The sequence below is a fragment of the Hydra vulgaris genome, chromosome 06 (genome assembly GCF_038396675.1).
Source record: "Hydra vulgaris chromosome 06, alternate assembly HydraT2T_AEP".
NCBI classification, from domain to species: Eukaryota; Metazoa; Cnidaria; class Hydrozoa; order Anthoathecata; family Hydridae; genus Hydra; species Hydra vulgaris.
The window spans coordinates 35202633-35225727 of NC_088925.1; the positions used below are offsets into that span (position 1 = coordinate 35202633).

The following is a 23095-nucleotide window of genomic DNA, read 5'->3' on the forward strand; positions in this document are numbered from 1 at the left end:
TTATTTTCGAAATGATTAAAACGCAAAAAGTTTAATAATCAAATATGTTTTTGTTTTAAACAGTGCTCCTCTCCAGATATTGGAGAGAGTCCAGGGTGGAGGAAACTTATGACCAATGCTCAACACCCAAAACAGTTACTACTTAAGGAAAAAGCGATTTTATTTAAAGACTATGTACAACCTTATCATTTTTTATCAAAAACAAATGAACGCCCTAACACTAGCGTAGAATCAATCTACGGTTCTACAGTTGGCTCCGTTGCTGCCAAATCTGATCAATACTTATCGCCTTCTCGACAAACTAAGCGAATATATGAACCGAATACAAGTTTGTTGCAAAATAAAAAGCAATTAAGTTCAGCAAAAGAACGTTTTAACGAATCTCAATCTCCCATATCTTCGGAAAAAACCGATAAAAAAACACAAAACCAAGTGCCAAATTCTTTAGCTAAAAAAAGGGATATTGAAGAAAATGTTGTACCTGCTAATTTACCAGATGCTCATTCTATGGAATGGGATCCATATTTAGACAATAAACTTCAAAAAGGTAAAAACAGACGGAAAAAAAGACATTTTTCTCCTATAAACGAGGAGAGAGAAGAGAGCATGGAGCCAAAAACAAGTATTGATGCACAACTTGGTTCCGATAACTCTCAGTATTCATCATCAGACACTTCATACCCAGACTCTGTAACAAGGAGTGAAGCAGAATATACTGATAATGACATTTCTCCCCCATCTAATTCAGTTAAAAAAAAAACAGAACTAGTATCTAGTCCAAAAACGTTGGAAAGAGGCGGCAGCGCCCAGCTTCCACGAAAGTCTTATAGTCTTCAAGATAAGAAACTAAGTTCTCGTGAATAGCGGAAAAGCAAACAGCGCGAATCTGAAAATTAGATTAGTAGGTGACGAAATTTTTTATATTAATAACTCCTGACCTAACAATTCATAAATAATTTCAACACTTTTTTTTAGAATAGTAAATAAGATTTTTAAGGTACGCTTCTCAATTTCTGTATATTTAAAAAAGAAAAAAACTTGAAATTAAAGACTAAGTAATAAAATTTTTATCTTTTTCTTTGAATCTCTATTTTTGTTATCATTTTAATTCTGTAAAAATTGACTTTTTATATGTTTACGTGTATCATAAGTGTTTTTTAGTATCCTGTAGTTCAGGAATTTGTACATTTTATACGACGAACCATCGATTGATGCAAAATAAATTTGTATATTGCAACACATTTAATCTATTTATTAATCGCAGTTGACCTATTTATACTTATTAAATTTTTGAACTTAATTAGAATGATTTTGAGAATTAAGTTGTAGTCCGAAACTTATATGAAGTACGATCATCAGTAAATTCCTGGTGTTGTCTATTATAATGCAGAAATAGAGAGGAAAAGCAGATAAGAAATTTAAATACACAAAACGTCATTAATCTGCTAAAAAAGCTTTGATTTGGCGAGTTATTTGCAGGCATGACAAAAAATCAGCACCCTATATATCTGATTCGACACTTTCTTGTAAAATGTTAAAAAAGTTTTACAAAAACGTCTTTTAATTCTTACTATATCACATAATAGTTGACAGGTGTTTCGGCCTGATTTATCATAAATAATAAAATAGAAAATCCTCCAGATTGCTCAAAATTGAAAACTATTTCAAATTACAAGTTAATTATTAAACGAAGGAATAGGGATTAAACTAATATCTTTGAAATACTTTATCTACTTATATTAATTTATTAAAATCAATGCTTAGTTCTAAATAAAACTTGATAAGTACCTTTTTTAGTTGTTTTCTACTTTCACACTGATTTCGTGTACACGCTTTAGATAAACACTACCAACAGTGACAGATTAACCTTATCCTATAATATTCTAATATGTTTTGTAAATAATTTGAGCACCAACCATCGTACATCTCTTTTACAATTGACATTCTACTTTCAGAAATATTTTCTCTAATAGAAACACAAAACTTGTTCTAAGTTAAACTTAAATCTTCTAAGTTTGCAAAAACTCAAAATTCTTTAAAAGCACTTTCCTTTAATTTTGATGTTAAAAGATTTACTTTGGCATGAAATCGGCCCGGGAATTTTCAAAAATGTATTAGGTACGTTTAGTTGACTTTACACCAAGGCGACCAACGAAAGTTTAAAACCCCTTCTATTCCCAGCAAGCACAATCAACGTTGAACCAACGTTGAAAAACCGTCGAAATTTATGGTTGAAAAATGGTTGGTTTTTGGTTAAAATGGAAACGCAAATCAACGTTGAAACTAAATGTTAGATCAACGTTGCAAACAAAAAAAAATGAACGTTAGATTAACGTTGATTTTGGGTTGATTCAACCAACTTGTATACGAGTTTATAAACCTTAAAAATAGAACTTTTTGCGCCGTGACATTCTTTTAATCCAAAAAAACATTTATTTTTTGTACAATATTGTGTTGTTGTGAGTAAGAAAAGAAACAATAATTCTTCATAAACTTATAATAGCTGTCATAGTACGATATCTTATGCTAATGTACTGCACATCTTGTTCTTAATTGTTACAGCTTCACTTATCATTATTATTAGTATTATTAGTTAATTTTTTATTATAATACTAACTGTTGTTATAGTATTACAAATAATGCGCCCTGTGCCATTTTTTTAATGCAAAAATCAAATTCATGTATTTTTATTGCCTTCTGTCATCATCTCATTTTGATTTGATACACATTTTCCATGATTCAATCAATATGGTGCAAACTTCAAACAATCTAAATTATATCTTTGTGCATTGTGACTTTTTATTTAAGAACATCGGGTTACTGCATCTAAATTAAAATATCTCTAAAGTAAGGTACATTTGTACATTTTACAAGTATTATTATAATTCACATTGTTCACAAGCGAATGTAAACATTAAGTGATCAATAGTGGGAAAAAAAACAACTCATTACTGATATGGGCCTAATTTACTTCATTATTGACCAAGATATCAACCTTTTTGGATAAAGATTCTTTATACATCAACAACATACAGCAACGCATATACACACACATAACTCAAACCTTGGAGGCAGTTATACTTTGCTAAAGTCAAACATTTGCTTATTCGAACCATTTTCCTTGGTCCCCTGGAGGGTCAAGATATCTTTAATTAACTGTATTTACATATACATATATGTATATAATTATATACATATATGTATATATCATACATATACATATATATATTATATTTATATTATATTATAAATATGTATATATAAATATATATATAATATATATATGTATGATATATACATATAAATATATGTATATAATTATATACATATATATAATTATATACATATATGTATATAATTATATACATATATATAATTATATACATATATGTATATAGTTATATACATATATGCATATGTATATATCATTGCTGTTTATAAACAGTTTTTTACCTAACTTTCTTTCTTCTTTTTTGGAAATTTTTTGCTGTTTTGAAGTCTATTTATAAGATATCTTAGCTCTAATTTGAGCATGCTGTTAGCAACTTTTAATAACTTTTTCTTTTTTTATAAATACTAACTTTTTTATAAATACTAACTATTTATGAAATAAGAAATTGTATTAACAATTTGTCATCTATGCAACTTGATGATTTAGATTATATTATTTGTAAAAGAGTAATAAAAGTTGAATAAAAAAGTCATAATTTACACTCTTTGTTACATTCTTCTTTATATAATGACATATGCACTTTATAACTAGAATGTGTTTTATTTATTTATTTTGATTTAAACTCCATTACAGTTGAACAGCTCGACAATACATTAAAAAAAAAATCTTTTTGTTCTTTAGAGATCTTTCTTGGCTGGCTCCTCTCTCTGGCTAAGCATTATGTGTACATGACAAAACAAAGTGGATATATTTAAAAATGTCTTTATTGTATACTTTAGCTCCTATACTATCAAAGCCTACATTAACTAGTCTATTTTTTGCTTTTTTATCTAAAGCTTTAAATTTTCGTTCTGTTCTATTGTGCAAGCCATCTTTATTTTGTTTTAATAATGCAGCAAAATATTAAAAAAAAAAAAAAAAAACGGTAAAACGAAAATATCAACCTACTTTAGAGTTATGTTAACGCCTGCATGTTAGTTTATATATGTTCTTACTTTACCTAATGTTATTATACCAATCCCTAACAAAAAGAATACAATTAATACTTTACATAAGATTTGATAACGATTAAATGGTCTTTAATACTAATCTTATAAATATAGATGTTATAATCATTTATATATAATAGATTATAATACCTTTAGTTTTATCACATTTTAAATTTATACCAAGCAATTATAGTGTTATATTTTAATTTTTCACTGCAAAATTCACATTTCGATTCGGAAAATGCTTTTGTCCGAAATGGCCTCCGAAATAGTCTGAAATTTTGTCCATTATCAATGGACAAAACCATTCTTTATTCAACCATGGCCTACTATATAACACGGCCGGATTTGTTGCCTTGAACGCAAAAAATTAGTGGGCCGATTTTAGGTTTTTAGGTTTTGAATCAAAACCTGAAGGTAATTCTATAAAGACATTAATAATATTTAAATAATTTGCTCTTAGCTATAATTATTACTATTACCAAAATTCTTAACCTTCAAACACTAAAACAGTTAGCTAATAATAAATCATGATTGCATTAAGCCGAATGAACTATCTATTTTAGCCATCAATTTTAATCTACAAAATCTTAGTCTTAAAATTATTGGTTCAAACAACTAAAATTAACAAAAATGTTAGTAAAACTAGCATAATTTTTAAATGTACACATTTACTGAAAGCATTTACATATATTACAAAAAGATTAATCAAGTCAAGTTTCTTTTGTTTCTCAAAAAAACAATATACATATACTATGTTGTTATGGGTTTATTCATTTGTCTTTTTTGGTTTGTCGAACTTTAAAGGCAGCAACTTCATTTTTTCTAATGTTTCCATTTTTAATTTGTTGCTCATTGTTAAAATATATGTTGGTAATAATTGTGTTTACCAAATGCCTTCCCCATTCCTCATGTTCTATACACATAAAATCACTATCACTTGGTTGATATTTTTCTAGCGCTAGCAAGGATGCATTTTTTATATCATGGGAATACTTTAATAACATTTTCTTTACAGTGTCCAGAATTATAAACCCATTACAAACATAGTTAGCTAATTCTTTAGAAGGTTTTGTTAAACCACCACGTGAAAGAATTTCCAGATATTCTGTTGAGACTTTATTGAAACTTAATGATTTCAGACAGTTAGAACAGTTATATTTATCCCCAATCTTTTTCGTGATGTAACCAGATATATTGATTGCAACTTCGTAAGAGTCATGACAAAGCTCATTCTCTTGAATTTCATTGCTATATTTTTCCAATTTTATTAAAAGTTCATTTTTGTCAATTTTTGTATCAAGTTTAAGATTGCTCGTCCAACAATTGATATTGGCTTTAATTAAGGATTTCATGCATAATATCTTTTCAGAGCTTTGAACTTCACGTAAACTGACTAAAAATCTTCCACCGCTCATTTGTCGATATTTACTAAAATGTCTTTCTAATGGATCAGTTTGAAACCTGCTAGTTAAAACATATTTATATCCTTCTGAAAATAAATCTTCAATCAGACTTGCAGTACCCTTCAGTGTTGTAATTAATGCATTAGTTGTTTGAGCAGATAAAGTATACTTATTACATCTTTGAAACTGCAAGTTTTTCCATTCATTAATCCATGTTGCAAAAACTCGAAAAAATTGTGACTTTTTGTCACCTGGAATAGCTGCATTACCAATCCTATTGTTTGTATTAAACATTACCTTTGAATTAGAAATAGTCCACCAAATATTAATAAGCCTTAGAAATCCAGCAGCTGCAGTTTCGTTTGGAAAATAGCTGATGATTGCAGCAGAGGTGGTTTCATCAAAAATATTTAAAGCTAAAGGAACACTTTGTTTGTTGTTTCCTGGATGTAAAGTTTGGGCAGACAATTTGAAAGCTTTTTTTAAGTTAGCAGGTAACAATTCATCTTTCTCATAAACATTATGCAATAAACTCCAAGAAATTTCTTCAGCTTCAACATGAATAATATCATCAAACTCAATAAAATCAAAAGGTGGAAATACAAACCGTTTTGAATTTAATAAATTATTTCTAATGTTTTTCAGTAAATGAACACTGTCATATAAATTGTAAACCCGGTGTCCCATAAAAGTAAAATATATTTCATTATCTTGTTCACCAAACTTTTAACGTAGAATTTTAAATGCTGAAACATTTGTTGCATGATTGTCAGTTGTTATAGCTCGTACATTAAAAGATGCTTTATATAAAGTATCTAACGTTTCTTCTATATGTGAACTAATCATAGAACCAGAAATTTGAAATTCTGGACAGGCCTTAATTACAAAGGGGATAGATTCTTTCAAGCTAACCACCATGAACACAACTATACCAGAATAGAAATTACCATCATCATCAGCACCAATTAAACTTCCTCCATGATATTGGACACCTTTTTGTAAATACATCTCATCAATTAAAACAACACAGTCAGCACTAATACTACCATTTTCCAAAAGTAATAATAATCCTGATAATGGATCAATGCCACCCTTTGAAAGTGATTTTAAATAAGACAACCAAGGAAGTGGAAACTCTTCTAATAGCGAAGTATAAGCCTGTTTTGATGTATATCTGTGCATTAGAGAAAATCTAATGATTTCATTTGTGTAGATTGGACGTCCTTGTGGTTTATAAAGAGATAATTTATATAAATCTGATAATACACTTTTTGATACGTTCTTTGCAACTTCATGCATATAAGAAACAAAATTAACAAGCATACTGGCACTGGTCAATTTACAAACACTGTCTTCTCTAAACCATTTAGGCAATTGAACTGGGATACCTTTCATATGTAGCTTTACATGTAAGTCTTTATCAATAGTAATACTCTCAATGTTAGGAGTAACATCCCCGTCGTCGAAATAAATTCGAAGAAATAACACACGGTTATCAACTAGCTTAAATGAAAATCCTGCTGGACAAAAACTTTCATTAAGATCTATAATGCTTTTAATTGTATCATGTTTTCTAAAATCGTATGTTTCATCGAGAAAAGGATGAGAATATATACGAACTGCAGGGGGCTTACGTAAAGCTGAGGTTGATTGAATTAAAGATGGCTTTGATAGGATGTTTTGGTTGGTAATAATTGTTGGTATAGGATTTTCGCAATAATTCAATGTTATACATTTACCTCTTTTCAAATATTTATCTTCAAAATGATCGATACATATAACTGAGTTTTCTGTGGGGCTCCAATCAGCTTGGTTGACAAACTTAATCCAACAATTTCGAAGATCTAACTGATTGCTATCAGGAAAACTAAACACAGTTTTGTATGTTACGTGGTTGCTGTTACTGGAACATTCTTCAATCTTTCGCTTATAATTACTTCTACAACCAACAACACAACACTTTTTTGGCATTGCAAAATAAAGTATTACTTGAATTAAAAAAAGTTTAATTTAAGATTGTTAAATCGGTTCATTGTAAACTTCAAACTCGTGTTTTTTCGGCCCACTAATTTTTTGCGTTCAAGGCAACAAATCCGGCCGTGTTATATAGTAGGCCATGATTCAACTTGATGGATTTTTATTCACACAAACAACATTGTCTTTAAACTATACAAACTAAAATATACTGATCCACACTATATTTTCATAATTATAATTAGACTTTGACTGTAAATTTTACATATATATAAAAACATCTTTAAATGATTCATCTCTAATCCACCATTTTTATATAAAATATGCAATGTAAAGTATTGTACACAATGTAAAAAGACTTTTAAAAAACTTGTGTATAATGCAAATTCTTATAAATTTTTGTAAAATTATAAATATTTTCAAATGTACTAATATTTCGGTATTAAAATAACCCAACGGGCATTGGAACATTTAATCAACGTTTAGTTAGTGTTCTTCCTAAACGTTTAGATTTAATTTAGTTTCGATCTAGAACGTAGGTCAATCGAATGTTCCATTTAAACTATATCTAAATGGTTAGTTTTAAACGTTCTTTAAATTCAATCTAAATCTTTCGTTTTGAAAGCATTCCGAATTTTATAAATTCAAATTTCTTTAATTTGTGCTTCTTTAAATAAATTAGCGCCGTAAAGTTAAACGTTGCAGCGCGTTATCTAAGTCATAAACAAATCAAACGTTAAAAATATATTTTTTTTTATATATTAGTCAAAAATAAATGTACATAAATTTTAAGTATTATATTGCATTATCGTCATCATCATCGTCATCATCACAATCGTCTCCAGGTCGATCAGCGTCGTCTTTGGTGGAATCAAGCAAACCAGCCTCTGCGTCCTGAAAACTGAAAATATGTGCATAGCCTTTCCCAGTTCCACCTAATCGGAAGGGAGCCATTCTAAGGTGGGAACCAATACACGAATGTATTTCTGATAAAGAAGACGTACAATCTCGTTTCAAAACACATTCTACAAATAATAAAAATAACTCAATCTAAATCATTTATTCAACAATTTTATAAAGCCATAGTTTTATAGATTTAAATTTTTGTTAAACTAGTACAGTGTACACTGAGTAGATATAAATTACACTGAATTTAAATTTAATTTTATTTAAAAAAATAAAAAATACACATATTTTACCGACAACAAGTTGACACAGAGCAGTGTCTCTAAACGGAAGCTTTCTCAGAGAACCTTTTCCATCCATACTCAAATGAGACATAACAAAATTTGTAAAAAGTCTTTTCATTAGATTCTTTGAAGTATCTTTAATTGATGATCCTCCAATTCGTGAAAGAAGGCGAATCTACAAAGAAATTATTCATAAACGCTACATTTTATTAGATATAAGATTCCAATTAGAATAAAAGTCAATCCACCTTAGTAAAAGTAAAATATATTTTGTGACATCAAAAATAACATTTTATATACGTTTAAAACTTTTCTGGTTGTCTTTTCTGAAAGTAAAGATAAAAATATTTAGCTATACACTTACTAAAATTGTTCGATTAGCAAGAACTCCACATTGCTCCTCTAAATTACTGTACCCATCCAATGTTCCAATAGCTCCACCAATAACCTCTAGATGGACTTGAGCAACAGGCTCTAAACTTGGTATCGTCATCGTTTCCACTGCTATCCGTAAAACTTTAATTTCGTTGGCCATATTTGATAATTGATAGAGAACTTTTCGCTGAAACTCTGTAAAATATAAATTTATTTATATAATAAAAATAAAAAAAATAAACTTATAACTTTCCATATTTTGCAGTTATAGGTTGATAACAGATAATTTGCTTAACTGCAGGGCAACTGCAGTGTCCACCGTAAAAAAAAAGCACTCAAATTAGAAAATATGTTATTAAATAATATGTAAATAAATAAGGTTTGATATCTTACTCCCATTATCCATTTCATTTTCTTGAGGAGCAGTTAATACACTCAATATCTTGTTTGAATGAAACTTTTTATTCAATTGAAAAGGTGGTACTGAGAGTTTCACTGCAATAAAAATAACGATACAAGTACAGGCTTTTTAAATATTTATTATATATAAAAAGCATTATATTTAATATTTATAAATATTTTTTTTTATAAAACATTACATTTTTGCAGTTTATACGTCAGACCTTAATTACTATACTATACAACAACATACTATATACAAATATTAACTAATATCAAAATAAGTTGAGTGTTTGAGAGACATAAATGGTACTAAAACAAAATGAGAAAATGGTTTCTTTAGGTAAAAATCTTGAATAAACCTAATAATTATAATTTATAAATCAAAATCATAAATGCAATTAAAGTGAAAAATTAAATATTACTTGATAGTACATTGTCTTTCGATATGGCAGCTCTGCGCCTGTATATTGGTATCTTTGAATTTAATATCCGGGCTAACAAAAAAAGAGAGTTTGATAGGACTGATTGGTTAGCTACAATGTCAACAACTATATAGTTAAATTATGCTTGCAAAGTTATTTTCAATGTAAATTAATTAAAAAAATTGCTTTGCATGTTTATCTTAAAAGGAAAATGACACTAAATATGTTCATAAGTAATAAAAATTACTAGGTCAATCTATAAGTGAAGAAGGTCTATATCAAAGATATAAATTTAGACATCTTACTTGATTGATCAATATTATTGTCTTTTGTTATTGTAGCCATGCTTGATTTGAATAAAGGTATCTTGGAATTACTGCTTAAGAGACCAGGTGACTGTTGAAGCGGCGAAGGTTTATCTAAAATGTAAATCCTAACTTATATTGTTTGAGATATAATCGTAACAAATTACTATTAGTATTTAAAGAAATAAAGACAATTTAATAAAGACAACTTACATGCTTGATCAATTTTGAAATTTTGTGGTACCATATCCACAATCTTTTTGTTCAACGAACTGTTTAATGCTAACATTTTGCTTAGTTTAGCAGGTGGCTGTGGAAATGCAGATAGTTCGACTATTTTAAAAATAAATTACAACTACAGTAAATGTAAAAAATTATTATAAATAACTGTTTTATTAAAAAACACATACACATAATAATGCTATGGCTATTATTATCACCAGGGCTTAAGGCAGAGGTTCAAATACTTCAGCTACTGCTCCACTTCTTATAAAATTACTAGCTGTTGGTAGCACCAACATCAAAGCCCTGATTATAAATATTATTTCTTTGCTCCTATTTACATCATACTTATTATTATGTTTATTGTAACAAATTAGCTAACTTGTCAATATTCTTACTTTTTGCATTAACATTAACATCTACTTCTTTCTCGCCTAAATTATAAAAAAAATGTTTTAATATAATTGTATAAATTAGCGTTAGTAATATTAACTCCAAATGAAAAAATAAGTTTTATTTCAATTAGAATAATGCAAAATTATAAATTATTAATTACTTGGTAGTTAATATATTTTTTATATATTATTTGGCAGTTTATATATTTTGTAACATTATTATCTATATAGTTAGAAGTTTCAGGAGAAATAGGTAGAGGTAGAAACAGAATAACTTGGAAAGAGTGTGTTTCAGATGATATGAAAAAGCTACATTTAAGGAAAGAAGATGTTCAAGACAGTGTATGTTGGAGAAATGGCATTATGAGAAACGTCCAACCCGTGCAAGCACGGAAACAAGGACGCTAAAACAATAATGATGATATAAACATAAACTAATTAAAAAGAACCTTCAAAAAAAGTTGCAAAGTCAGCACGCTTGCGCTTTTTTGTTAACTGCTGATCATTCTTCAGCTGATCCTCTTCTTCAGTTTCTGTTGTTAAATTGTAACTATTACAATCCTCGTAGCAATCTGTAAAATAAATAACAAAACTTATCCAAAGCAGATATTGCCAAGTAAATTTTTTTAACAAGTAATGGATAAATTATTTAACATTTTACAAATGTAAATTATAAAATATAACAACTCAATAATATATGAAGCTGTTGTCAAAAAATAAACACCAAACCTGACGTAATTTTTATTTTTATTAGTCTAAAAAGCCGCCAATTTTCATTAGGTTTTACCCCTTCCTTCATTAACTTAAACGCATTCATTTTGGATGGTGGCCACATCACTACTTTTCCTTGCACCCATGCGGAAGGCAAGACTCCTTCTTCACGATTGTCTTCTAACCAAACAGCCCGGTGATATGACATTTTGCTAAAATGTTATTACTCTTTTTATTTGTAAAAACTGTGTTAAAAGTGTTTTAAATAAGTTTAGCCATTTACTAATACATACTATACAATACTATTTTATAGATATATTTGTTTACTTATTATTATTATTAACACTTGCTCCAGCTAAACAAGACATCAAGAGAAATTATTAGCAGAAGAGAACGTTATAAAAAATTTTCTATATATTTATTACTCTTTAAAATCTAAAAGAATAATATCTTTTTAATTATTATAATTAATGTTAAGATTTACAATAAAAGTAAATGAAATCAAAGCAAAATAATATTTTTTTAAATATTAAAAAGTTAAAACAAAAACAAAGGAAAATATACTCATAATCTAATATAACTTAAATAGATTAACAAATTGACTTGCACCAAATAAAATTAAAAAAAAAAAAGACTTCCTCTAAATATGAAGATAAAAAATATATAGCTGATATGAATATGAATATGATATAAATAGTAAGATAAAAAATATATAGCTAAAGAAATTCAGTCCTATTGCTAATATACAATTAAACATCTTCATTAAATTAAAAAACATATTAAGCATATTAAACATATGTACATAAAACATAATAACAACTAATTAGAGTGATAAAGCCATAATAAAATAAGAGTGATAACCATAATAAAATAATTAGTAAAATAGTTTAACACTCTTTTGAATGAAGAAGAGGCATCAACACAAAACCGCCATTACAGGGAAGCTTTAGAACCTTTCTCTCAATTTCTGTAAACTTCACATTTTTTGATTTTGAATGCTTATAATGATTGTTCACAAAATAAATGTCTTGGAGGTCAGAGGAGCATGGCTCAATGAAGAATGGATGCAAATTAGCAAAACTGAATATATAACACATACATGAATCTTTTTGAACTTCATATATTTCTACAAACTGTCTATTTTTTAGTTGAGCAAACGAATCTCTATACGCTGTTGATAATTTAAAAACTGGGTTTTTTGCATTTGCAATGTCAGAGTATTTATGGACGTTTTCATATTCTTGAATTCTTTTTGCTACTTGTACAGCAGGATTTGAAGAACCTCTCACATATCTCTTTAACGTTTGCAAATAATTTTCAAAGGGAAAAGCACTGATATTATCAAGCGGTGAATTAAAAAATTCTACATCATCTCCTATATGCAGCAAATGATGAATATTATACACAACAAAATAATTACCATATAATTGTTGAGAATTTTCAACAAAATGTCTAAGCAAATCTTTTGCATAGTTCAACATGTTATTTCTTCTGTCGTTTGATGGTGTGAGCAGAATTGATGCAGCGACAGAAAGTGTTAAAAAATGTTTGTAACGCTCAGGATCCAAAATTCCTTTCAAGACAACAGGCCCTGTGTATAATAAGAATTGCCGGAATTCAGTGGCCTTCCATCTATCTAGGTCCAATAAAGATCTAGGGCGTCTAGCAAACTCACTTGGTATGCATTTTCGTAGATCCAAAAGGTTTTCCGAAATTTGCAATATGTTATTGTTGCTTAACTTAACTTTTCTATCACCTTTTTTCAAAGCTTGAAGTATACGACGCATGACACCTAAGCAGATCAAATGCATATAGTCAAGTGGGAATATGCTGATACATTGGTCTGTTATTTCATTTAAAGGTGAAGCTCCATGTTGATGACTTCCTAGGAATTCAAGATTTTTAAAACTGTCATCTGTGCGCCTTCCAGCATTGAAGCAATCAGGAGAAACAAACGTGGTTCGCCTGTTAGTTGACGTACCAACAGCAAGACAACGTTCACATGCATGCAAGCCATTGTGACCAACAATATTTTTCAGAAAAGATCTTGCAGGAGCATCACAAATAACTGAGTGCAAAATAACTGTGTAATTTTTACCATTATGAGTGACACCATTACACTTTAAAAACTTATACTCATCTATAAAATCCTTTAAAAACTCATTAACAGAATTTGGCTTACTATCTCCTTGATATAAAGCAACAATCATGGGTGAATTATGATTAACAGCAGAGAGAATCGGCCAAAATTGCCTTTTAGACGATCTAAACAATGGTATACCGTCAACATTTATTTGCAGATTGAGTACATCGCTGCAAATGTCATGATTTATTGCATTCTGTAAACATTTGGTAAGGCCAAAATAAATGTATTGGCCACCACACTTTTCCTGAACTTGTATAGCTAGAGGTGTTTGCAAAAGAGTTCGACTATCTTTAGGCAGCTCGCACCCATATCTTCTCAACAAGGCTAGTAATCCATTACATGATAAACGTGTGAGTTTTGCATTTACAACCCATTGAGCTAGATTGTATTGAAAAGATCCATTGTCAACAAGCTCCATATCACAATAATGTTCATCGTCTGAGCTGCTATTGGGCGGTATTATGTCAATATCAATATCATCAATATCACAATAATTTTCATCATCAGAACTACTATGAGGTTGTACTATGTCATTGTCAAGTTCATAGGAATCATTATTAAGTATATAGTTAGTGCTATTATCTGAAATAGAAGATAAACCACACACATTTTCTGCATCTGTTAAAGAATTTGATAACCCAGGAGGTTCACATTCACAGCAACTATTTGCATCTTTAACAACCTTTCTATATTTTCGCATATACTCTGCTTTTGCACTCATAACTCATACGAATGAATCTAAAGAATCAATAAAACAAAATATCAGATGATGTAAAATAATAGGTAATAAAATAGAATTAAAAAGAAAGCAAAATTATTAACCAAATCAATTGCCATTCATAGTTATAAATTACCTAATTATCAATTTGTATCCTCCTTTTATAATATATATTATTATTATGAAACATTGATGAAATAATTGATAATATTATCAAAAGGATTATATCCCTAAAACATCCGTTAACTCAATTTAGTTACTACCAAATAAAAAGTTATTTTATTTTTTTTAAACCACAAACTACATAATTTAAGATTCATATAAATTTATAGTTTTAATACATAATAAAAGATTCAAAATGTCCGACTCCTTCTGTGCGAACTTAATCAAGTTATATAACTTAATTAGTTCCGTACGGAAACTGTGTGATTTAGCTTTTAAACTCTAACTAAACATTCAGAACTTGTTTAGAATAGATTCCTACGGAACTGAACGTGTGATTAGGCTTTTAAACGCTAACTAAACATTCAGTACTCGTTTAGAATAGATTCCTAAACGTTTAGAACGGCGTAAATGTCATATAAACGTAATCTAAACCAATTTTAAATCAGCAAATGCCCGTTGGGATATATAAACCATTTCGCAACGTTGAAATAACGTTATGTGCTTGCTGGGTTTTAACTTTAGGAGTTAATAACTTTTGAAAGTTAAAATATTTTTTACTAAATGAGAATTTTACAGATGAATTTTAGTCACGTTCATTATTGTAGATATATTTTTAAATGCTATAAATGCCCCCTTCCCGAACAAATGTTTTAATCAAGGTAAATAACACTACAAATTAAATATTTTAATCAAGGCAAATAACACTACAAAATAAATGAATAAGCAACATTCCTCAACTCCCTTGTGGTATACCGCAAAAAGATTTATTAAAAGATATTTCAAACTTTTTTTTATCTACTGCAGTATGTAAAAAAACATTTAAAAAGTTGATTAGTATTGCTCATATCGCTTTAAATGTCAAACATTAAAAAATCTCATAAAGATAATAGAGCCTTAGTCAGCTTAATTTTTTTTTCAAAATGATCAGGTATGACAGGAGTTAAAATGTGATATTGTGTGATATTGTGAAGTGTGATACTGAACAAAATACAAAAGTTCTTTTTAAAATCATTTGATTTGAACAATGAAAACTTTCCTAATGGCGTTTGAACTAAATGTAAAAAAGCATAAGAAAGATTTGAAAAATGGAGATAAAACATTATTCTAAGTAAACCGTATAATTTCTCAAAAGCCAAAGATAGTATTCTCACCCGAAACCAATCATTCTGTGTTTGTGACATCTGTGAATAGGGATGGCACTTTTACTTATTTTGATGTAAAAACGCGAATTACTTTTAAGCGTAAATTACTTTACATAACTCATGTAAAAATATATAGTTTACTTTTATTTAAAAGTAACTCGTTTTTTTTTTACATAAAATATATAACGTGTAAAACTTAATTTCTTAAGTTTTTTAAATGAGAAAGTATTACTTGAAAAAGTAATTTACTTTTACAAGTAAAAGTTATTTGCATTTTTACTTTTACTTATAAATGCAACTTACTTTTAATGATAAGTCGTGTAAAGTAAATTACTTTGAAAAGTAATTTTGGTTATAATTATGTAAAAAATTTACATCGAAATATAATTTACTTTTTAAATGTAAAAAAGTTATTTAAGAAGTAAACTTACGAAAATATAATATTTAAAAAACATAACACTTACTGTACAAAATAAAATAAAACTACATTATAACAACAAATTACTTTTAAGTGTAAAAGTAACTAATTAGCAAAAACACTTTACATAAAAGTAATTTGAAAAAAATTGTTATTTACTTTTACAAATAAAAGTAATTTTTTTCTTTGAAATTTTATACTTTACTTGGTAAGTAAGTAAAATGGAAGTTATATTATTTACTTTCTTGAAGAACAATCATTTTATGTTGATTTAACATAAATTTTGAGATAGGTAGCGTATTCAAATCCATTGCCTGTTTTAGGGCAGTTCTGGGTGATACATCAGGTTATACTCTGATGTATGTGGGCAGTGTTTTTGGTGGGGCATCGGGAACATCAACATACGGGTATACCAGTAGTGTAGAGACGGGCTCCTTGCCGCATGAGTACTAATAGGAGATGCTAAATAATCATTGATTTTTTATTTCTTTTTATTTTGTTTAGCAGAAATAGTTTAGTGGCCATAATGAAACTTTGTCGGGGAAGGGAGAGGGAAGGGGGCACATTTTCTAAGCTATGGGTAATTCATGCATATGTAAACCTTGTATAAGTCACTGTTCGTTAAAGTACGTTTTTTCTCCGGTTTTTTTTCTTTGTATTTGCCTTTTCAATCAAGCATTTTGTTATGGTAATATGACGCAATTTAACATTTTTGGCATCCGCAAGGACATTGACTGCTAAAATAGTTTTTAAAAAATTATAAGTCATTTAAAGTATCTGATATAATTTATATGCTTAAATTATACCAGATAGATATCAGTTTTATCATATATAATCTATTTAAAAAAAGATGGTAAGGAAAGCTGTTCAATTTTCTACTATAGGTTGTGGGCACCTTAATAACCTCCTTTTTGTTGCGTTGGTGTCCAGCCCGCACAAGAATGATTAGAAAAAAAAAATCTTATTCAATTAAGATAGTGCTTTAGAATAAACTTGTAATTTTTTTTCAAACGTTAGTTTGACTTCACAAGATGTTTGTCGGCTACCAGTTGTCCCGGAATCTTGCGATTGATTTTTCACTAACTTTCAGGCTAGCTAGAGCTCTGAAACTTCCAGCATTTGTGAAAATTTAATAAAAGTACATCTTAAAATTGCTTTCAAAGCCAACTGGAGAACTCCGCTTTTTAAATCTCTTTTTTTTTCTTTTTTTTTACTTTACCTTTCAGACTTTACTTTAATTTTACTTTATCTTGACAGCATTTGTGTAGTCCCAATGAACATGTTTTTTAAACATTAAAACATTTTCTCTAATATTTTATTTTTCTTTAAGGTGGTCGTCTTATAGAAAAATAAAAAATACAATTTGTTGGAAAGTTTATTTTATTTTTCAGTATAAAGAAGTTATACTTGTATTATATCAAAAAAAAATTATTTACGTTCTTTATAGCTGAATCAGCAAAAAAGTGCTTAAAACATCACTTTCTTAAAACAAAAAGTTCTAGTTCATTCGTTTTGCATGATGTTTGGTTTGCATGACGTTTGGTTTGCATGATTGCAATTAGTATGCGAACCAGTAAAAATTTATAATTATGTTTAGATCCATAATGGTAGCTCTACGTATTTGGGAAAATTTAAAAAGGGGTAAAATTCAACAAAAACCATCCCGTAATTCCTAAAAAACTCAAAGAATTAAATGGATTCTAGTTCACATACTAATTTATATACAGATGAACAAACCCTGAAAATTTCATTCAAAAATAATTCATAGAAGCTGAAATATGCTTGTTTTAAGATCACAAACAGAGAAAACTAACAAAATTAATATAAAAAAATTAAAATGATCATTTAGAATAATTATCTCCTCCATCCTGGTGTTTTTCTTTATCAATAAACCCTTTCAGGCTTTAAGTTTCTTCATTTTTAAGAAAGTTTATATTATCAAGTTTGGTTAATAATTTCGGCCCAAAGCAACCAAAAAACATTGTTGCCAAGGACCTTGCTAAGGGAACAAACTACATGTCATTATAGGTAGTAAATTTTGGAAAAATCTAATAAAAAACATGTGTAGAAATATATTTTTTCTGAAAGAGCAAAAATTTCTTTTTTAAACTACACCAAAAATAAAAATTTGATTTTTTTACATATTTTTTACTAGACGACCACCTTAAAATTGGGGTTTATAACTTTTTAGAAAGAATTTTTGCAAAAAAGCTTTAAAAAGGCATTTATTTTTATTTTTTGTTTTAGTATTAATTTTTTTGTCGGGAGGAAATAAGTTAGTGGTCCTAATAAAAATTTACCGTAAAGGAGCCGGGCATAGTAGTAGCTATGCTGTTGCTGTTGTCAGTGCCATCCTGAAGATGTCTCTCATTGGGGGAGGAAGCCGTATGTGTTTTTTGCCAACTAGAGACACACAATAAACAAAAAAAAAGGTCCTCGATATTTGACATTTGCCAACTATACTTCAAAACTTTCAAACTGAAATGCTAAATGCAAAAACGCGCTAACTCAGATGCATATATAAGGTGGGATACCCCTTCATCCCCCGTTCGGGACGGCTCTGATCAGCCCTGGTCAACCACTCAAGCAGAAATGAAAATTATTCTTTTTCTTTTTTGTTTATTTATTAGTATTCATAAAACCGTTATCTGCAATGAACTAATTTCAATTAGTCTATTCCAGATAACAATTATTCCTTTATTATTCTACTATCTAACAATTATTCTAGTTTGTCATTTCTAGAAATAACTTTCATTTTGGTCAGATTGATTTTTAACAACAACCAGGCTGAATAAAAGAAGCCAAAATACAAAACTTAGAATGAAATTGCAAAATGCAGAGCCATTTTTAAACCAAGAATAATAAACCAGACAGTCTTTTAAAAAAAACTTTTAAATAACTGATGCAAATAACATCAACATTTATTTAAAAAAAAAAAAAAAGTAAAGTTAAAAAAGTTAAAGTAAAAGTAATTAACTTAAAAATTTTTTATAACTTTTCATAACCACAACAACCGCTAATCTTAATTTATTTAATATAGCGAATTTAGTGGGATGGTTCAAAAAAGTACACTTCCAAATTTAAAATTATATGATCGATAGTGAAGAAAAGTGTCTTGATGTTATTTTATCATGCAGATGAAATAACAACATTCTTTTTTTTCAGTAAACTTTTGTTACTTTTTTTACTTTAAATTTTCAAAAATTTAAAATTAAAAAATTAAAAAAAGTGCAACTCACAATATTTAAACAACCAGATTCCAACCACATATTTAAAATCAGGCCCGTAGCAAGCTTTTTGTTTTTGTTTTAACTTTATGTAACGACATAGAGCAAACTCCAAACAAATGTTTATATATTCATGTTTATGCAAAGCTTTTCAAAAGTATTGTGAAAATCAGAGTCTGTTAACAATAAACCCCAAAAATGTTAACTTCCCGTTTATGTCATTAGTATTAGAGCGATGAGTTTATAACATTTAAATATACATTTTTTTAACATTTTAAACTAAATTTAAGCTCATTAACAAGTCTCTAATGTCATGCATTAATCTTTTAGTGTTTAAAAATTATGACCATATAAATTTTGAGCAAACTCCCTAATTTATAAGGGGATTTAAAACATTATCTTTAATGAAGTTATAAGTTCGTCTGACAATCAAATTCTGTTCCTCATTCAAAAGTTCGGAGCAAAAGTTAGTTTAACTCTTTTTTTGTGAATAAGTAGGGGAGAGTGGGGAGAAGTGGGACGCGGGAGAAGTGGAACAGCCTGAAATTTCTAATTAGGAGTGGTGCCTAAATACTGTTATTTAATGTAAACAATTAAATTTCTTCCCCTCTATTTAGCAGAAATTGCTTTGTTTCCCTGCGTGCGCTAGAAGCTCTAATTTTGAAACGTACCTTAAATAAAGTGTTTACATTTGGGTGAAGACAGAAAAAATAAATGTTTATAACCCGCTTCTTCCTGTCGCCATTTGATTATTTCGATTTGTGAAAGTTCTTAACATTTTTATGTCGATTAGGTGATTTTATGATTTTATCAGTTTCTATTTAATAATTTGTGTTAAAATGTTGTTTTAAATTTATTTTTCCCACTTTTACTCTCACTTGTCCCACTTTACCGCAAAGGCACGGTTTCTCTAAAAGCAAAAATGTATATACTTAGTTATAATTGGCTGGAAACTTAAAGGGATTGAATCGGTGCCTATAAAAGTTTATTAGTAAAAACTTGTTTGATTCAGTTTATAAATCAAATAAAAAAGATATTGCAATTACTCTAAAATAATAATTTACGTGTCCCACTTCTTTCCACTCTCCCCTAATTAAATGACTTAAAATTTGTCAAAGAATAACGAAAAACATTAAGTTTTTATAAGTGACTTTAGTCTTCAAGATCATTTGTATTTTTTAAAAAATAGTATAAAATTGTTCAAATTATTCTTATTTTAATTATTAATAATTTGATAATTATCAAATTAATTTTTTTTCAAATTTAATTTCGTCGTTGATTTTTTTTTTTTTTACTTACATAAAAACATTCTTTAATTCAGTGATTGATTTTTAGTTTTTATAACTTTATTATAAAAACTAAAATTATTACTTTTTTTGTTTTTTTATTTTATATATTACAAATTATTACTTTTTTTGTGTAAAATATACGAATGGCGGGGGCAAGATGAAAAGAAAGATAGTCTTATTGCCAAGCCCCTAAATATCCATACATAATAAAGTCATTAAAAACAACCACCTTATTCGGTTTGGGTGTAAACTTTATATAATCATAACCTTTGAATTTTGAATTTTAAAACCTGTCGACTTAAATTTAGTGTAAGAAAATAAAAAATAAAAGTTACTAATTTGTTGCCCTCACATTTGGGGTAGAGATGATAAATGTTTTTGGGTTTTTTTTTTCAGGCTCCAAACACCACAAGTTTTATTTCTTAATCTACGTATAAATCATTGCTTAGCTACAGCTCGGGTTATAGGTATATTACACAGTGGCGTAGCAAAGCATACTTTGTCATTAGACATACGTGACCAAGGTGCCCAATTTCTGTTTCTCTGAAACAATAACTTTTCTAAAAAAAAAAAAAAAAAATCTTTAAAAATAACTCAGGGCTCTCAAACCTTGCAGCCCCAGGTTCAGTTGCTTGTGAGTCCGTAAGTTTTGCTTATACTGGCCTTGCGGTAGCTAGGCCACTGATACTACACGCAGATAAAGATATTAGTGGTTGAAAAAGGCGGGTTCTGGGCCAAAAAAAGAGTGCATTTTCAAAAAAAGTGTGTGGCTTATAAAGTATGGTATTATTTTTGAATCAATAATAAAAAAAAAATTTTATTATTAAATAATTTTTGGATAACTTTGAACAAATTCTAGGTGGCTCATAAACAATAAGCGTAATGTAATATAGCTCAAGCGTAATAGTAAAATTGTCCTATTAAAGCATAAAAACTTCCAGATTGTCAAACTTGTGCATTCCCAGAGTTTAATGTAACTACTAATCATCTTCCATTATTTTTTACAGACTTATTAACTCTTTATTGTCAACCCATGAGTTGAATGTGTCAGGGTATCCATACCACTTTACTAATGATTTGTTTTTGAGTTTACGAATAACTTTTTCAATCCTAAATATTTTTTGATTTGTTTTTTTCAGTTCTTGTTCATAAAAAGTATCTTGTACTTCTTCACCATTTTTGTCAGTTATTTTATAAGTTATTTTATGCCTTGTGTTGTTGTATTTATTTACCATTTCATCTAAAACGTTGATATATTTTCTAGCAGAATTAGCTGAAAAGTACTTAAACATTTTCTCTTTTGTTGTTCTATTCCAACTTTCAACTACACAACTTTTTTCTTATTTTTCAGTTGAATATAACTCAACACCCAACGCTTAAACATGCTTATTATAAAATTCTGAGCCTTTATCAACCCATATTTTGTGATACCTTCTTTCTTTAAAGATTTTATTTAATGCATCAGCAACATCAAATCCAGTTTTACTTTTCAATGAAACAATCCATCCATACATAAAAAACATCTATCACCATTAATAAGTATTTTATATTTTATATTTATCATTGAATTTGGAAAAAAATTGCATGTCAATTAAATCAACAGCCCATATTTCATCGATTCTATTTACAATAACTTTTCTTTTTCTGAAATGTTTTACAACTGGTCTATGAAGTTCGTTCGCAAGTTTTTGGTCTATTTTAATTCTTTATCCTCGTTTTTTTTACAGATCGTTGGTAGTTTTTTTGAACACCTAACCCAAACTTTGCTTTAGATGGTAAAATGGGTTTTATAATACCTCGTTCAATTCTTTCACGTATTGTTGTATTTTTTATAACATCCATTTCTTCGAGCATAATTTTATCAGCTAAATTTCTTTTTGCTTGCATCTGTAAAGTATTTAAAGACAAGATCATGATGGTAAGCTGTATTATCAACTCTATCTATAGGTTTACTCCATTCTTTATATGCGTCAGTAGAAGTTAATCGTTCATCTAAATTATTACCAGGACCTGCAAAGTTCATACAAGGTAAATGCATTTCACCTGGGAACTTTGACCATAGTAGTTTTATTTTACTTGTTGCTGAATTAATTGAATTAAATAAATCACCTCCTGTTTTTGCTGATAGGAATTTAGTTTTTGTTTGTGGATATTATAGATTTATCATGGATTGTAAATAATAATAAGAGAAATAATAATAATTTGTTACCTAAAAGTATAAGTGGAATTATTGTTGGTAAGTCAGGTGGCGGAAAAACTACTTTATTATTAAATTTACTTTTAAGACCTGGTTGGTTAGACTAAAATAAGTGTGAAAAATATTATATCTAAGAGGAAGACATAGTAATGTAGATTGTTTCTATCTTGCACAAAATTATTTTATGTTACCCAGGCAAACTATACGAGAAAATACAATTTTTATCTGCT

The 23095-nt window shown here is 28.4% G+C and overlaps 3 protein-coding genes across 5 annotated transcripts in view; 1 reads left to right on the plus strand and 2 right to left on the minus strand.

Annotated features, from left to right (window-relative positions):
• The window catches only part of LOC101238859 (uncharacterized), a 35372-nt gene extending 34131 nt beyond the window's left edge, over positions 1-1241 (plus strand). For all 3 annotated transcript variants that reach the window (XM_065799958.1, XM_065799959.1, XM_065799960.1), the window contains one exon: positions 64-1241. In XM_065799958.1, the coding sequence (XP_065656030.1) occupies positions 64-864 (801 nt within the window). In that variant the 3' untranslated portion in view covers positions 865-1241. The remainder of the gene's footprint in view (positions 1-63) is intronic.
• A 7040-nt stretch (positions 1242-8281) lies between these two features.
• Positions 8282-11954, minus strand: LOC136081798 (uncharacterized). The gene is made up of 10 exons (XM_065799962.1): positions 11582-11954; positions 11302-11424; positions 10856-10891; positions 10449-10568; positions 10236-10349; positions 9931-10002; positions 9500-9601; positions 9096-9301; positions 8741-8906; positions 8282-8566 (listed from the first exon to the last, which is right to left on the minus strand). Exons 1-10 carry the CDS (start codon positions 11769-11771, stop codon positions 8337-8339), a joined length of 1359 nt encoding a protein of 452 aa, XP_065656034.1. The 5' UTR covers positions 11772-11954; the 3' UTR covers positions 8282-8336.
• A 237-nt stretch (positions 11955-12191) lies between these two features.
• LOC136081797 (uncharacterized) lies at positions 12192-14797 on the minus strand. Its single transcript, XM_065799961.1, has 2 exons — positions 14564-14797; positions 12192-14447 (listed from the first exon to the last, which is right to left on the minus strand). Exon 2 carries the CDS (start codon positions 14428-14430, stop codon positions 12451-12453), a length of 1980 nt encoding a protein of 659 aa, XP_065656033.1. The 5' UTR covers positions 14431-14447; positions 14564-14797; the 3' UTR covers positions 12192-12450.
• Between the last annotated feature and the right edge of the window lie 8298 nt (positions 14798-23095).

Bases quoted from the DNA above. Each gene is read 5' to 3' on its own strand.
- LOC136081798 (XM_065799962.1), bottom strand. From the start codon at position 11,771: ATGTCATATCACCGGGCTGTTTGGTTAGAAGACAATCGTGAAGAAGGA. The intron at 11,425-11,581 runs GTTTGGTGTTTA...TTTATTTTACAG, and splicing joins AAAAATAAAAATTACGTCAG to ATTGCTACGAGGATTGTAAT. The intron at 10,350-10,448 runs GTAAGTTGTCTT...TTTACATTTTAG, and splicing joins TTTCAAAATTGATCAAGCAT to ATAAACCTTCGCCGCTTCAA.
- LOC136081797 (XM_065799961.1), bottom strand. From the start codon at position 14,430: ATGAGTGCAAAAGCAGAGTATATGCGAAAATATAGAAAGGTTGTTAAA.